This window comes from Mustela lutreola, chromosome 12 (assembly GCF_030435805.1).
Source record: "Mustela lutreola isolate mMusLut2 chromosome 12, mMusLut2.pri, whole genome shotgun sequence".
In the NCBI taxonomy this organism is placed as follows: domain Eukaryota; kingdom Metazoa; phylum Chordata; class Mammalia; order Carnivora; family Mustelidae; genus Mustela; species Mustela lutreola.
This window is the reverse complement of record NC_081301.1, coordinates 30,856,459-30,873,771: the sequence shown is the minus strand read 5'-3', so window position 1 is coordinate 30,873,771 and position 17,313 is coordinate 30,856,459. Positions and strand designations below refer to the sequence as shown.

The following is a 17,313-nucleotide window of genomic DNA, read 5'->3' as shown; positions in this document are numbered from 1 at the left end:
ATCTTTCTCCCCAGGGTGACACTCCCGGTTCCTTCAGCCCACGGTCTGGAGACTTTCTTTGCTCTGTGATGCACAGAACCTGAACTGGACATTGTCAAGGACCTCATCTTCAACTGAATTTCTCACTTTTCTATACTATGAGTCTCTGTGGACCTGCAAATATTGCTCCAGAAAAGAGTACAAACCAGACTAATGGGCAGCCCATCAAAAATTGTTATGTAGTCAGTTCCCCTTAAGATAATAAAAAAAAAGAGAAAACAAGGTAAAACTACTTTATGCATTAAGATTTCACCATTTAGTAAATTTCCTGCTAAAATGTTATCTGCTGTGCATCGATGGGATTTTTTTTTTCTCTTTAATTTTTCATATAAACTAGAATAGCATTGGGTTCTTTCTCTGGTATTTGTTTCAAAATTTGACAAAAATAGGTCAAGTTTATAACCTAACCCCCATGAAGATTACTAGATCTTCAGACATTCATAATAAATTAGTTGGAGATAAAACACTTAAATTTCACAATAATTACTGAGTCTAAGAGTTTAGAACTAAAAGCTGCATCTGAACTTAGTTTGAAATGCTGCTAATGGCTATTCTGATGAGTGGCTGCCAGTTTCTTCATATGACCCACTTCATTCTTTGAGAAGTGGTGGTCAGGGAGGAGCAGAGGCAGAGGGAGAGAGTATCATGGGTAAGTCACTTATCACTCTGCCTCAATTTCCTTATCTACCAAATAAAAGTGAGTAAATTGAGATTCCTTTGAACTCAGACCAGGAGCCATGGAGCTGGATCTTATTCCCCAGGGACGCGTACATAAAAGATCATGTTCTGGACTGTAGCGCGCATGCTCGCGCGCATGTGTGTGTGTGTGTGTGTGTGTGTCGCTGCTGTTGCTTTTGTTTTAAGGCAGCAACATGTAAATAGGTTGTGGTCCCAGTTCTAATCCCACTCACTTTTCCACAATGATCATTACTTTTATATCAAGAGCCACAGCTCTGGGGAACTGCATCGCTGTGGGCCACCGGCCACCTGAAGATTTTTTAAATGTGTCAATTTGTTTAAACATTTATTTATTTTCTATTAATAGGGTCTAATGATATATTCTGATTATTACAGTCTTCCTTCTAAATCTGCTCTACTTAGTTCTACCAACATGAAAAAAACACTTTCCTACAAACGTCCTGTTCCAAACAAGTCTTCAGAGCGCCCTGGGTCTCTGGCCATTCTGATCACTCTAGAAGGCTGGATGGTCTGGGGGTCCTGTGGCTGCCCCCGCTGTTGGCCCAAAAAGGTCCACAGTGATGGGGTTTGCCCAGGACCTGAGTGGAAGCGGCTTGTTGGAATTGAAAAGGAAAGCTATTTGGTTTCCCTAAGAAAGAGAAATGACCAAAAGTCTAATTTATCACTTCCGAGCCCTTTTTAACAGCAGCGAGATCCACATAGATGCCAAGGCAGACAGCCGCACGTGAGGGTCTGTCTGCGGGACCAATATTCTCCTAGAGCGGTTCCCTTCATCAGTGCGTGTAAAAAGAGCAGCCGTCCCCCTCCTGCCGGGAGCACGGCTGCTCCATCAATTAGTGGCACTTCAGCCGCCCAGATGCTTCCAGCTTCTCCCGAACAGCAGCTTTCTCCTAGACAGCTCACGCTGAAATGGCGCCTGCTAGCTTCCAGGTGACTCTCCGGCGCTGACGATGACAGGCTGTACCCCTGGCTTGTCGGGTGCAGTGCTCAGGTGTCAGCACTCGGCAAAGCGTGGGACAAAACCAGAGTCAAATGAAAATATCAGAGCTGTACAGGAGTCAGCACGGTCCGCCCGGCCACTCTTGCTAGGAATGGGGCTCAGTCGGAAACGACCAGATAAACAGGCTTGGCGCCCAGATCAGGAGCTCTGCTGTGGGACAGGTGACCTTCAGAAGGGGAGGTTGAAGGCTTTATATCAAAGGGAACCCAGATCGCTGTCATCTGGGTCTTCTCTGTCCCTTGAGGTCTCAGTAAACATTGCCTCGAATCGCACAGCCTGTGGAAGTCTGAATTCTGTGACTTCTTGGAGGCTTAGGGTCTCTGCCTCACTCTTGTTTCTGCTTCCATGTCTGATATCTTAGCTCTGCAGCTTGTCTGGTTGCTTATAAAACAGCATGTAGGATCCTGGGAGACCTTCCCAGACCTTGGTGTCATTGTGGACAATCCATTTCATGTCCCATCATGGTACAGTTAATGGTCCATATCAGTCGGTTAAGCATCTGACTTGATACCAGCTCAGGTTGTGATCTCAGGGTGTCGAGATCTAGCGCATTAGGCGTGGAGCCTGCTTAAGATTCTCTCTCAAAAAAAAAAAAAAAAATTCTCCCTCTCCCTTTTCAACCCCTTCTCTCTAAAAAAAATCCAAAAGCCAAAAACCAACCAAACAAACAAAACAGTCCATATGAAGCTTTTCTATTGTCTTAAGCCTTGCTCCTCAAGTTGTGGTTCAGAGGACCAGGAACACCTCTATAACCTGGGTGCCTGTTAGCAATGCCGAATCTTGAGCCCCACCCCAGGCTGCTAAATGGGAATCTGGATTTTAACGAGATCTCAGGAGATTCCATTCATGAAAGTGTGAAGAGCACAGACCTAAAGTCCTTGTCCATCAGCTCCCCGTGGAGGTTCTCTTTGGCCTGGCCATCGCTGTACACACTTCCCAGCCTTTCATCATCCCTTTCTTCCCCCTCCTCTCTCTCTCTCTCATGTTCTTTCATCTCTTCCCTCCCTGTCAGGAGCTTCAAACATATTCTCTTTTTGTCAGGAGCAGCCCTCCGCTCCTCAGAGCCAATCACCACCAAGGCCCTGAAGGGCTCACCTGCTACCCGCCTTCCATTCTGTTCCCAGGCTGATTAAAATATTTTTCTAAACAAGGCTCTCCCTCCCCCAAGAGGGACTCTGATACCAGCTATAACAATAAAAGAAATCTATCTCATTACAAAAGATACCCCAGATTTTATAAAGACATCTAGCTTCCACACAGACCCCTGAATCGATTCCAGGTTATAAACTATCATACAACTGTTAGACCTGGGGAAACTGAGTCTCCAGCAGGAAAGTGACTGGCTCGATACCATTTTGTAGTTATTGGCAGGGACAGGACTAGAAAAGTTCTTATGCTTCCCGGTGTGGGCTTCTCTCCACTACAGCCCTAATCATTCCGCTTTAACCTGAACCTTTATGTGTCTGCCTGATTCTCTTCCTACACGGTACCTGGGTCGTCTGAACCGCACGTATGGGGCACCTGCTGTGTACAGCAAGCACTGTTTGAAGATGAGAAGAGACAGAACAGACCCTGTTTTCCCATGCCCCGAGCCCTTGCCCAAACAGCCACCTCACACTGACGTCCTCATTCCCACCACATCCATCTGGCAAACCTCTCCAAATCTTTAAGAATCAGCAGCTGGGAACATCTGAACTCCTCCAGACAAAATCAATCACTACCCCCTCCGTGCAGGCTCCCAAGTGTACCATTTCTCCCGTCGTTTGTTAGGTCCTTTTCTCCAAGCTGTCTTCTCTGAAATCAAGGTTCCTCAAGGGATGGCCCACCGGGCCCGGCACAGGAGAAGCTCAGTAAATGTTCTTTTTCTTCCCTGTTTCTTTCCCTGGGAAGTTCCCAGCAATTAATGCTATCGATCAAACAAACTTGTCCTGAACTCAGCCCCTTCATCCTCCAGCGACTTGCCCCTTCCTGGACCGGGGCGGCCTGCCTCAGGCCCTCGTCCCCCTCCCCCGGCCTCTCATTCTGCGGCCTGGCCCCTCCTGGCCAGCCTCCTTCTAGTCGGTTGCTCTCCACAGGGGCCAGCCTCACCACCAGGACTTGTGTAGGACTTTTTGAAGATCATCCTGCCTTCTGGACCTCATCTGCAAAATGGGTGGGTTTGCCTTGTTAGCGGTGTTGCCGCTCACAGGCGCGTGAGCGTCCATCGTGAGGGGCTGAGTGAGTGATTGTTCCATGTACCCGTACTCACCAATGGTCTTTTTTAATAAATAGAGAAGATTAAAGGTTGTCCCTGTGACTGTCAGGCTTGGTCGCATTCAGATGTGCTTTCTGGAATCGGAGGAAAAGGCCTGTAGTTGCAGGGATCCCACACAAGCTGGGGCACACACACCTCAGGATTGCGCCCTGTCTCGCAAACACAGAGATTCCCATCATGTGTGCCCCAACTGGGCAAGGCCTGATCTATAAGGTTCTCATCAGCTCCATCATCTTTGGAGCTGTAAGGTCTGGAGAAAAGACCAAAAAATGGAAAATTATGGAAACTGTCCATTCCCAAGCCCCTCCTGTGATGTGGTAGCTCCTCATAAAATTCAAAATCTCAGGATCATTTGAAAGGGTAACACTCTTAATTTTTTTCCTCTGCCTCCTCGGCTTTGCTTCCAGGAAGCGAGAGGAAGAAAAACGAAGGGAGGCAGAACAGCAGAAGGGAAGGCTGAGCCCAGATTCCTGCAGACCGCAAGCCCTTCCCTGTATGCCCAACACCCAGGCTGAGCCCCACAGGCAGAGCCAGGCTCCCGGCAAACAGCCTCCCACCAGCGACGCAGCCCAGGACCCTGAGGAGACAGCCTATCGAGGATCTCCGGGCACACTATCTCCAGACAGAGGCCCCCAGCGGGAGCAGCATCTTTCCCCAGATGTGCAGGGAAGAGACCCCAGAAAGCCAAAAGGTAAGTGTATTGCCTTTGTTACCTGATGTCAACCTGTGGACTGTGGGTTCTCTTGATTGGTGTACTCAGTCCATTCACATTTAAGGTAATTATGTCAACACTGAAGACTACCATTTTATTATTTATTTTCTGTTTATTTCCTCTGGTTCTCCTCCCTGTTGTTTTTTTTTTTTTCTTTTTTCCCCTTCCTGTAGGGTACTTGAACATCTTTTAGGATGCCCTCTTGATTGATAGCGGTTTTGAGTATATCTCTTTCTACAGTTTTTGTGGTGGTTGCTCTGAGTATTGCCATGTATTGCTATGTATATTGTATCTATAAGTTATAAGGGACCTATAACCACTTCTACTTTGAGTGAAATGTGGAAACCTCACTTCCATTTAGGTACCTTGACTTTCCCTACTTTGATAGGGTACCAGATGGTATTATGATTTTTGTTTCAATTACCAAATATAATTTATAAAAACCACAAGAAAAGGGGTAGTTTCTTTTAGATACCCATAGTTCTCTTTTTCTGGTGTTCGTCTTTTTTTCCCAGTGCACTAAATTACTTCTTTTATCATGTCCTTTCTGTCTGAAGAACCTTTGGCTGGTATTTAAGGGTAGTTCCACTAGCAACAATTTCTTTAAGTCTTCCTTTGCCTGAGAATGTTTTGATTTCATTCCTGAAGAACTGATGAACCAGATCCAGAATGCACACTTAGCAGGTCTTTCCTTCCCACACTTGAAAGAGGCTGTGCCACTTCTGGCTTCCATGGTTTCAGACAAGAAATCCACTGTCATTTGCAATTGGTGTTCCTCAGGAATGTTTCTAGCTAACATGTCACTGCTTTATGGCTGCTTTCAAGATTGTTCTTTATCTTTAGTTTTCAGTAGTTAAATATGGTGTGTCTTAGTATGGATTCTTAGAATTTATCCTGTTTGGATTTCACTTCGTACGTTGGGGACCCCTGAGACTCCCCACCCCCAAAGTTTAGAAATTTATTAAGAGTACTCACAAGACTCAGCATATATTTCTACTCACAGCTAGGATCTTTTATAACAAAGGGATACAAAGCAAGATCAACAAAGGGAAAAGCACATGGAGCAAAGTCTAGAAGAAACCAGGTGCAAATTTCCAAGAGTCTTCTCCCAGTGGAATCACACAAGATATGATTAATTCCTCCAGCAATGAATTGTAACAACCAGTTAGCCTTTGTCTACCAAGAAAACACACCTACACTTAGGATTCCAGGGTTTTTATTGGGGTCAGTTACATAGGTGCCCTCTGCCCAGCATATGCTACAACTCCAGACTCCAGAAGGAAAACAGGTATTCTGTACAAATTATATTATTTGCCCAAAGCAATTCAAGCATTTTGAGCCATTCTTAAAAATTAAGGAACAGTGAGAAACCTCCAGAAATTTAAGTGCAAAAGCCAAAAAGGCAAAAAACGTCTTAGTATTATTATAAAAATAGTTTTGACCTTGTGGACCCCAGAGTCTATGAAATCTCATGGCGACCCAATTCAGGGCATGGGCAATTCATTCTATCTCCCTGAACCTTAATTTCCTTACCTATAAAATGGGTTTGGGGGGAGGAATACTCGGAGAACAACAAAGGAACAAACAAAAAAGGCAGAAATAGACTAATAAATACAGAGAACAAACTGATGGTTGCCAGAGAGGAGGGGAGTGGGGCAATGGGCAGAATGGGTGAAGGGGTGTGGGAGGTATAGGCTTCAATTGTGGAATGAATAAGTCATGGGGAAGGAAGGTATAGCATAGGGAATACAGTCAATGGTATTATAGTGCCTATGAAGACAGATGGTAGCTATACTTATGGGGAGCACAGCATAACAAAAATACTATGCTGCATGTTTGTAACTAATGTAACATTGTATCAACTATACTTCAGTTTTTAAAAAGAAAAAAAAAGGGTACATACTCTCTATCCTGCAAGGTAGTTTTGAATAGAAATCAAATAATTAATGTAGAATACATATTATGGCCCATGACATGTAATAGGTCTTCAGTAACTACTGTTATTAAGCCACACTGATGATCTAGCCAAGAACAGCCACATAAAAGTACACATGAATGACCACAAACATATCCAGAATATAATTCCATAACCCACTGTACAGTGATAATGCATCAGTAATGTATACCTTGAAGAGGTCTGATGCCCTGTTACATATTCATTCATTTATGCATTCAGCTAGTGTTAACCAAACTCCCCTGATGTAACAACCACGTTGAATTTCCTCATTCTCTCTTAGCTTGAGGTCACTGCATATTACATTTCCCCATCCATATGGATAAAAGTGCCTCTTATTTTTCAGATCTCAGAATGAATGTTCCTTCCTTTATACAGCCATACCTCCCCACTAAACAAGGCTTCATCTTCCTGCTTATGTTCCTATAAGTCTTCTATAGTTCCATAATAGGAAGACCATGACCTTTTACTGTTATTTCTGGCTTATCTGTTTTTTCTTTTTTTTTTTTTTTTTTTTTGGCTTATCTGTTTTTTCCAGGAGATTGCAAGATCTTGAGATCAGGGTTGTTTCCATTATGTGCTGCTATGTAAAAAACAAAACACAAAACACACACACACACCCCAAAAACAAAAGTACACTAAAACTAAGTGGCTTAAAATAATAATTTATTATTTCTCATGATTCTGTGGGCCAATTGGGCAGTTCCACTGCATTTTCACTTGGTCTCTCTTATGTGGCTCCATTCAGGTAGAAGGTGAGTTAATCGGATGGTCTAAGATAGACTGACTTAAATGTCTGGAAGTTGATACTGGCTATGAGCTGGGATTCCTTGACTCTGCTTTATATGGCTTTTCATCCTCCAATAGGCTAGACTGGCCTCCCTACACAGTGGTCTCCCAGCATCATTCTAAGAAAGCAAAAGCAGAAGCTACAAGACCCCTTGAGGAGTAAGCTCCAGAATTTGCATGCTATATCCTATTGCTCGAAGCAAGTTGTATGGCCAGCCTAGACTGAATGATATGGAGAAATTTACTCAACTTCTGTGCATACTAGGATGGGAGCAATTTTTGGCTAGTAATCTATCCCAATTCCTTTTTGGTCACAGATTATTCACATTCCTCCCACAGGCACAGTATTCTCAAAATTATCTCTGGACCCCAAAATGTCATCTCAGTTATCACATTAAGCTTGAAGTTTGGGATCTTGAGACATATGTCACATCCAGATGTCAAGATTCCCCAGGGATAGGGGCACCTGGGTGGCTCAGTCAATTAAACCTCTGCCTTCGGCACAGGGCATGATCCCTGGGTCCTAGGAATGAGCCTCGCATCAGGCTCCCTGCTCAGTGGAAAGCCTGCTTCTTCCTCTCCCTCTGCTGCTGCTCCCCCTACTTGTGCACTCTCGCTGTCTCTCAGTCAAATAAATAAATAAATAATCAACACCCCCCCCCCCCGGTATGACTCTTTCCAATTCAGGGACTAGCCCACCAAAAACACACATTATCACCCCCCACACACACAGGCCCAACAAGCAATAGTGAGGCAGGGACAGCATAACCACAGTAGACACCTTTGTTCCAAAAGCGGAGAAAAAAGAGGTACATAGCAGTCACTAGTTCATAGCAATTCTGAAAGCCAACTGGTTATACATTAGCAGTGCTAGAAGTATAGAATGTTCCTCGATTAGGGTATGGTTTTCCCCTATGTATGGTTTCCTATTCGATTATTCTCCTTGGCCCTTGGCTCTTGGCTCTTCTACCAGGATTCGTGGTGCTGCTCTCCGAGACATCTTCCTTTTCCATAAGACACAAGCCCGTGTTTGCACCTAAACAGTCTTCTCAGCCTGTTTCCCGCCTATAGGAAGTTGAGGTTCCAGAGGCTCCTGTTTGTCTTGAATAGCCTCAGCGGTTCAAGCTAGTGATACTCTTTGTGATACAGTTACCTGGGAAATTTCATGGGCTTCAGGGGCCACTTGGGTGGCCCTCGGTTAAGCATCTGACTCCTCATTTCCGCTCAGGTCACGATCATGGGATTGAGCCCCGCATCAGGCTCCACGCTCACAGGGAGTCTGCTTGGGCTTCTCTCTCTTCTCCCTCTGCTCCTCCCCCTGCTCCTGCTTTCTCTCCTTCCCTCTCTCTCAATTAAATAAAACCTTCTTTAAAAATTTCGTGGGTTTCCTATGATTTTGACTGGATTCATTCCATGTTCCAAAACTACATCCATAATTATTTCTCAGACAGGCTTCTCTCTACTTTGAGTGGCTCAGGCTGCTGTAGGAAAATGCCCTTGAAGTTCTTAGAAGTTCTTTTGTGTAGCTTACAGTACCTTCCAATGTACCATCTTTGATATTTTTGAGGTCTTAAAAAAAAAAAGAGTTTCACAGTAATACTCTTGATTGGATCTTTATCCTTAAGTCATATTTTACTAAAATACTCTCAGTAAAATTAGCTGGAAAGAATGAATATGCTAAACAGCTTTCTTTTCTAACCTGGCACATTGTAGGCTCTCTGTATTTCCTCTGGATTCCGCTTGCAAGCTGAGCAGTTCTTTCCTAATTTTCTTTCTTTCTCCCCACACCTATCACAGGCAGGTAGAAAATCCAATTGATCTTTTCTTCAGCTATTGCCCCCTGGAAGTCTATTCTGTATCTACAAATCCATTAGATATGTTTTCTGTCTTCTAAGCTACTGCAGGTAACTTTTGCCCATTTTGCCAATTATTCTACCATTAAATAATACGACTGACCATTCTCCAAACTCCAACAGCAATTTCCTCTCTGCTGTCTTGGCCTTTGGTAATCGTCTTTTCATTGCCTTCCTGGCTTCTGTCCGCTCACCAGTCCTCAAGTCAACGCTGTGGGTTTTTGTTAGGCCAGCACCTCTCTTGTTTAGCTATTGGTTTCTGTGTTGATTATTTCTAGTGACGTAACAAATTACCCCCAAAACTAAGTGGCTTAAGATAACAATGACTTCTTACTTCTCACAATTCTGTGGCTTGTCGGAACAATTCCTCTCCTGGGTCAGTCACTGGGGCCCACGCATGTGGCTGGTGCAAGGCTGGCTGGAACAGGAAGCCCAAGATGGCTTTCTTTACGCGTGTGGCCATCGGTGCTGGCCGAGATGTCTCAGATCTCTTCTCCATGACCTTGCGTCCTCCAGGAGTTCAGACCATCTTCCTTGCATGTTGTTTTCAAGGCAGCACTCCGAGAGAGAGAAAGCCAGAAGCGACAAGCTCTCTTGAGGCCTAGGCTCCAACACGTTCCTATCATTTTTACCACCTTCTGTTGATCAGACCAGTTTGCAAGGCCAGCCCAGATTCAAGGGGCTAGAGACAGAGACTCCACCTCAGGTTTGAAGATGTTGCAAAAGCATATTTCAAAAGTGAGTGCATACTGGGATGGAAAGAATCTTTGACCATTAAACAGTGTATCCCAAGGAGCAATGGGTCTCCTACTTCTGTGTACCAAGCACCCAGTAGGGTGTCTGGTACATAAGAGGCATAATAAATATTTGTTGAACATATATCTGCATGGGACTAGCTAGGTGCTTGAGAGTCAGACATGAAAGATTATTAAACAGGACATGAGGGGCCCCAGGGTGGCACAGTCAGTTAACCGTCCAGCACTTGGTTTCAGTTCAGATCGTGATCCCAGGGTCTTGAGATCAAGCCCTGAGTCGGGCTCTGAGCTCAGTGAGGAGTCTGCTAAAGTTTCCCTCTCTCACTGCCCCTCCCCATGGCTGCTCTCCCTCTGTCTCTAAAATCAGTCTATCTCTTAAAAAAAAAAAAAGACATGAAAAATATTCATTGGATGTACTTCTGTTTTCTGTAACAGAGTTCCGTTCTCTTAGTAAGTTCTTTCTTTCTTCTCTCTCATAGTAATTCTCCCCTTCTTGTTTACAGTGCATGTAGAGCATGACGGCTGAGTGCACAAGCTTTAGAATTGAATAAACTAGGGTCATATTTAGACTCTACCACGTATACCTACATAATCTTGATCAAGTTACTTAACTTCTCAAAAAGAAAGGAAGGAAGGAAGAAAAGGAAAATGCCTGTCTCAGAACTTTGTGAACATTCATGAGATAACCCGTGGAAAGATTTAAACACGGGGTCTAAAGCACTCTATAAATATGAGCTGTTAGGATAACTCTCTCGCTATGATCTCAAGCGGTAGGGCAGGAAGGAGGCATAACACTGAGGAAGATCCCTGCGGCTGAGTGGTGGGGAGGCCCGGAGGCCGACACTGAGACACAGCCGCAGGGTGAGGAGGGAGGCGTGGACTGGAGAGGCGCAGTGCAGAGGACTTGCCAGCAGATTGCCTGTGGGAGGTGGTGAGATCAAGTTGCCTTTGAGTCAGTGTGGTTTTCAAGAGAGTCTAGTGGAGGAGAGACTCACTGCTTGAAGGGCCATCCCTGGTGTTGTCTTCTTTCTCACCATATGGGCTGCCAGAACTAGTGGGTACGACTGGAGGGGGGAAGCGGGCCCTTACGTTCGGTGCGTGTACAGTGGCTAACACAGAAAATCCAGTTGCCACCTGACCTCCTTCCTTTATTCCCATTATGTATATCTAACTCTTTACTTATGCCCTCACTTGGATGTCCCAAAGGCATCCCAAACTCAACCCATCTGCGACAGGATGGACGAAGGTTTATGGAAGCCTGCTCTGCGGTGGTTAATGACGCACTCATCCGTGTGGACATTCAGTGCGGGAGTAATGACTATTTCCTTTTCCTTTACCGCCCATACCCAGCCTGTCGCCAGCTCTTGCCTCACTGACTTCCTAAACATCTTTCAAACCTGTTTTCTTCCTCTCATCCTCCACCACTGTATATTCTACCTCACATCTTCTTACCTTTGTCTCTAACTTGGACTATTGCAGTAGCTTCTTCACGGGTCTTACTTATCTGCTCCGACTCTCCTAATCCATTTTCCTCTCTGTGGACAGATTAATCTCTTCAAAATGAAACCTCATTGTGTCTCTCCCCCACTCAGAGCCCTGGAATTAACCACTTCTCTGAAGAACCCTGGTTCCCTCTGTTGAAGAATGATATTAGAAACCAAAATCGAGCGCAAGGTGGGCGTATTACTATTTACCATTATTCCTAAGCCCTTTCAGCAGACAGAGCTAAAAATTATTTACATCTATCTCTGCATCTATCTGTGTGTGTGTGTGTATCTCACACACACACACATACACGTGTGCGCGCACACACACACACACACACACCATGAGTTCATATTCGTGATACCTCCGATTCCATTCAACACCACAGCGATTATTCTATCTTTTCTCTTTACTTGAAGTGTTTCCTCCAACAGTGAAAGATCTGGCTCCCATCATCTGGGGATACATGCTTCTTTCTTCAGTTCTGGTGTACACATAAAATAGTTTCAGAATTGCTAACCCAACCCTGTGAGAAACAAAATTATTAACTAGAGCACAATCTTTATATACATTTCTTTTTGTCCTTATTCAGCCAAAATGTGTTTTTACTAAGTTACTTAGGTCAGTTCTTTTCTTCGCCTTTTAGTGTGGTTACTTAATTCATTTGTAAACAATTAGGTTTGTTACTTACTATTTATATTCCATTTTGAGTTCTTTCCCACATCCTAGTTGATTTTAATTGTTGGGCTTTTTCCTTCTTTCTCTTTTTTAGTTGGGTACTTTATTTGTTTATTTATTTTATTTTTTTTTTGAAAGATTTTATTTATTTATTTGACACAGAGAGAGAGATTACAAGCAGGCAGAGAGACAGAGAGAGGAGGAAGCAGGCTCCCCTGCTGAGCAGAGAGCCCAATGCAGGGCTCAATCCGAGGACCCTGAGATCATGACCCAAGCCGAAGGCAGAGGCTTAGCCCACTGAGCCAGGTGCCCGGTGTTGGGTACTTTATTGAAGCAGAAAATGACGCTTTTTCCTAATTACAAAATTGGTCATTGTACATTATAAAATAATTTGAATACAGAAAACAACAAAGAAAAAATAAAAATCCTCCTTAAGTTAAGCAACTCTTATCACTTTGGCACAAATCCATCTTCTAGAACTTTCCTTTTCTTTTATTTCAGAAGAGTATGGGCATCCCATTTTGAGATTTTCTTACATTATCTCCTTTTTTCAACAAAAATGCTAGTGACTGCTTAGTATTATATCAGATTATGAATACAGCATGATTTGTTTAATCATGTCTGTGCTGTAGGACATATGAGCTAAATAACCTTTCATGTAAATTTTTATGTACATCTCTAATTTTTGTGGCTATTTAAACATCCTGCCAGATTTCATTCCAGGAAGGTTGCAAAAGGTTATTTCAGCCTTTCAAAAGCAAAAAACCCAAAACTCTTTCCAAACATTTAGGCAAATAGTGATTTTATTGAATCCTAGTTAGCAGGATGGAATTTTGTCATATTTTTACTGGCTCTGTGTATTTATTTTCTGGATTGTTCACTGATGTACTATGTCAATTTTTTTTTTTCATTTTCTTAACCACTCTAAGAGCTCAGAGTATTATAATAATAGTAACTTTTGTCTATCAGGTATAATGAATGTCTTTTTAAATTTTACCCTTTAATTCTGTTTAATTTTTTCTTTTGAGCTTTTTATCCTTGTGGTTTTCCCTAAGAAAAGGTTTTTCCCACTTCATGATGTAATAATCACATATATTTTCTAATTTTTACTATTTCTATTACTATTACTATTAATCTATTACTATTAGATTTAATTTTTTATATGGTAATATTGGAATCTAATGACTTCTTTTTAAAGAATAGACAGTTGTGGGGCGCCTGGATGGCTCAGTGGGTTAAAGCCTCTGCCTTCAGCTCGGGTCATGATCCCAGAGTCCTGGGATCGAGCCCCGCATGGGGCTCTCTGCTCTGCGGGGAGCCTGCTAACTCCTCTCTCTCTCCCTGCCTGCCTCTCTGCCTACTTGTGATCTCTGTCTGTCAAATAAACAAATAAAATCTTAAAAAAAAAAAAAAAAAGAATAGACAGTTGTTCTAGGCATATACATGAAATAATATGCATAGAATATACAATAATATACATGGAAAGGAGCCATATACTTGGAGCCATGACACTGGCAGTGGGCTTTGTGAATAAGGCTTCAGGAGGGGTACAGCATCCCTTTCTGGGTTCACACCCAGGGGCTCTAAGCAGCTCAACTCCTCACCACAAATTAAAAACACTATCCTTATTATATATTTTTAATATACGGGTATACTTTTAGCTTTGTATTCTTTCTCACTATCTATCTCTATTAATACCCAAATCACATCATTTTTTATCATTACTAGTTAGTAGCATCTAATATCATCTAGCAGTTTCTTCATTCTTTTTCTTTTTTTTTTCTTTTTTTACTGACGTATGGTTGACACACAGTGTTACGTTACTTTCAGGTTTACAACATAGTGATTGGACAATGCTATACATTACCCAATGCTCACCATTAGTGTGGCTACCATCTGTTACAACACTATTATAATAATATGGACTATATTTCCTATGAGTATCTTTCATCCCTGTGACTTATTTATCTTAGAACTGGAAGTCTGGACCTTTTTTTTTTCCTTTTAATAGAATTTACTTTTTAGAGCAGTTTTCGGTTTACAGCAAAATTGAGCAGAAAGGGCAGAATTCCCATACACTCCCGGCGCCCCGCACACATGTCGCTCCCCACTCAGCGTCCTCTCCCAGAGCGGCGCATTTGTTAAAACGGATCAACCTACAATGATACATCCTTATCACACAACGTCCACAGTTTAATCAGACTTCATGGCTGGTGTTGCACATTCTGTAGGTTTTGACAAACGTATAATGACTCATATCCACCATTACAGCATCGTACAGAAGAGTTTCATTGCCTGTATTAGTCAGGGTTCTCCGGAGAATCAGAACTAATAGGATATATATATATATAAAAGAGGAGGTTTGTTATATAAACTGGCTCACTGTATTATGGAGGTTGAGAAGTCCCACGATGCTGCCTGCAAGCTGGAGAACCAGGAGAGCTGGTGGTATGATTCAGTGAATCTGAAGGCTTGAGAACCAGGGCGGCAAATGGTGGGAGGCCGAGTCCAAAGGCCTGAGAATCAGGGGGAAGAGAGGGTTGATGGCTTAAGTTCCAATCCAAGTCTGAAAGCCTGAAAACAAGCAGCACCTGTGTGTAAGCGCAGCTTTGTCCCAGCTCAAGCAACGAGCAAATCTGCCCTTCCTCCACCTTTTCATTCTACTGAGGCCCTCCACAGGCTAGATGTTGCCCACCTGCATCGGTGAGGGCAGTCTTCTGTACATGGTCTACCAATTCAAATGCTAATTTCTTCCCAAAACATCCTCACAGACACATAAAGAAGTAATATTTTACCAGCCATCTGGGCACCCCTGATGCCAGTCAAGTTGACACATAAAATTAACCATCACAGTGCCCTGTGCTCTCCCTGTGTATCCTTCCCTCCCTCCAACTTTTAGCAACTACCAATCCATTGACTATCTCCACAGTTTTGCCCATTTCCAGAATGTCATAGGGTTGGAATCATATAATAGGTAGCCTTTTCAGATTGGCTTCTTTCACTTACTAATATGCACTAGTAATATTCACATGAGGGAAGTAATATTTCATTTAGGAACATCCTCCAAGACTTGGTAACTCCTTTCTGTTTAGCACTCATTTCATTTCCTTTCAGTTCATTTCTTTTTAGTGCTGAGTAATATTCCATTGTTTGGGTGTTCCACAATTGTTCATCTATTCAGCTAGTGCAGGACTCCTTGGTGGCTTCCAAGTTGGGGAAATTATGAATAAAGCTACTCTAAACATCCTTGTGCAGGGTTTTGGGTGGACATTAGTTTTAAATTCATTTGGGTAAATAACAAAGAGAAAACTGCTGGCTCGTGTGGTGCAAACAGTTTTGTAAGGAGCTGCTGCACCACCTTGCAAAGTGGCTGTACCGTCTTGCATTCCCAGCAGCAGGGTGTGAGAGTTCCGGTGGCTCCGCCTCCTCATCAGCCCTTGGTGTTGTCAGTGTTTTTGCATTTCCACCATCTAATAGTAATATCTTGTTGCTTAATTAATTGGGGTTTTAGTAGTGTATGTGAAACATTATAATGGTTCTAAGAGTCAGAACTATTCAAAAAGATATACCCATAGAAGTATTGCCGTCCTCAGCCCCACTAGCCAGGTCCCATTTCCCCCTTTCTCCCCCTTTCCTGCCCCATCACAGTAGGTACCCAATCTCTTTGGTTTCTGATTTATCCTTTGTATATTTCTTTTATACAAATGAGCAGATACAAGCGGGTTCTCTTATTTCCCCTTTGTCTTACATGAAGCATAGCAAGAGTTTAGATACATCTTTGCACTGTAAAATGGTTGTTTTAAAGTCTGTTTCTGAAAAGAAATTATCTGGATAACCTGTGTGTCTGTCTTATTGTCTCCCCCACTCCTTGAATATTATCTTGTCTGTTTATCTGCCTGCATATTTTTGATTGAGTGGTAAGCATTTAATATAAAAAAATTACATGATAAATAACATGAGACCTAAGATGATAGTAGTTCCTCCAGAGGGGATTTACATTGGCTTCTGGCAGACATGTAGGAGCATGAGCGATCCAAGTTTGAGCAGTTTTCAATACTGAGATGAAGCAAAGCTGCCCTCAGTCCCTACAAGGATCAATTTACTATGAGTTCACCTTTTCTCCTAAGATATAGCCCTCCAGGATCCCAGCCCCCCCCCAAAAAAACAACAACAACAACAAAAAACCTTCTTGACAGGTTCTGGACTCCAGGTTTTGTCCTCTAAACCTTGAGGGGATGATAGAATTCTCTTAGGAATACATGACCCCAGATGCCTTGCCCATCTCTGTTGGTTACCCGATTTTCCTGCATCTCGGCCCTCACATTTTTTCTGACCTGTTAGCTCTTTGATGCCTTAAGACAGGTGGTTTGTGATATTTTGTTTGGCTTTTCTGTTGTTCTCCGTGGTGAGTGTGCCTCTGTTCTGCCATTACAGAAGCAGAAGTTCCGTCATTGTTTTTGGTATTGAGTCTAAACTGTTTTATTTTAGAGGTTATATTTAGTCCTTTTCCAAATCTATTCTTTTCCCCTATTTTTAAATTCTTTTGTGTTTAATCAGTTCATGTGCATGTGTATTTGTGTATGTGCACACTGTTCTATTATCTCAGTTCTTGTTGATCTGATAGAGCTATTGTGTCTGGTAACGCATTCGCAGTAGACTGTTTCCTCATGCATTTTATAATTTTGGACTGTGACGTCATTTTCAGAAGGACCCTTCTGTGTGAGCTGAGTGGAGGGAATGCCACGTCAACGTAATATTGCATTTGCTTCGTGAAGCATCCTTACCACCATCCTGAGACTGGTTTTTTATATTAATTTTTCCTATGAGTTGAGAATGAATGAATGTGAACCCCATGTGAGGCACAGGACTTAGGTTTCAGATCCTCCAAGGAGACTTTTCTCCCCATCCAGAACCTGGGCTAAGACAAATTTGCTTGTTGTTTCCCAGTGCTGGCAATTTGATTTTTTATCTGGACTATCATAGCCCAGAGGACATACACCCTCAAGAGTCCTGGCTTCCTGCAGGGTCTTGGTCCTAGCTAACTTTCTGCCTGCAAGACCTTGTTTTCTGAGGCACCTGGGTGGCTCAGTGGGCT

The 17,313-nt window shown here is 43.0% G+C and overlaps 1 protein-coding gene across 2 annotated transcripts in view; it reads left to right on the top strand.

Annotated features, from left to right (window-relative positions):
* The window catches only part of INVS (inversin), a 174,103-nt gene that overhangs the window by 131,425 nt on the left and 25,365 nt on the right, over positions 1 to 17,313 (top strand). For both annotated transcript variants that reach the window (XM_059143533.1, XM_059143534.1), the window contains one exon: positions 4,400 to 4,683. In XM_059143533.1, coding sequence (XP_058999516.1) covers positions 4,400 to 4,683 — 284 coding nt within the window. The remainder of the gene's footprint in view (positions 1 to 4,399; positions 4,684 to 17,313) is intronic.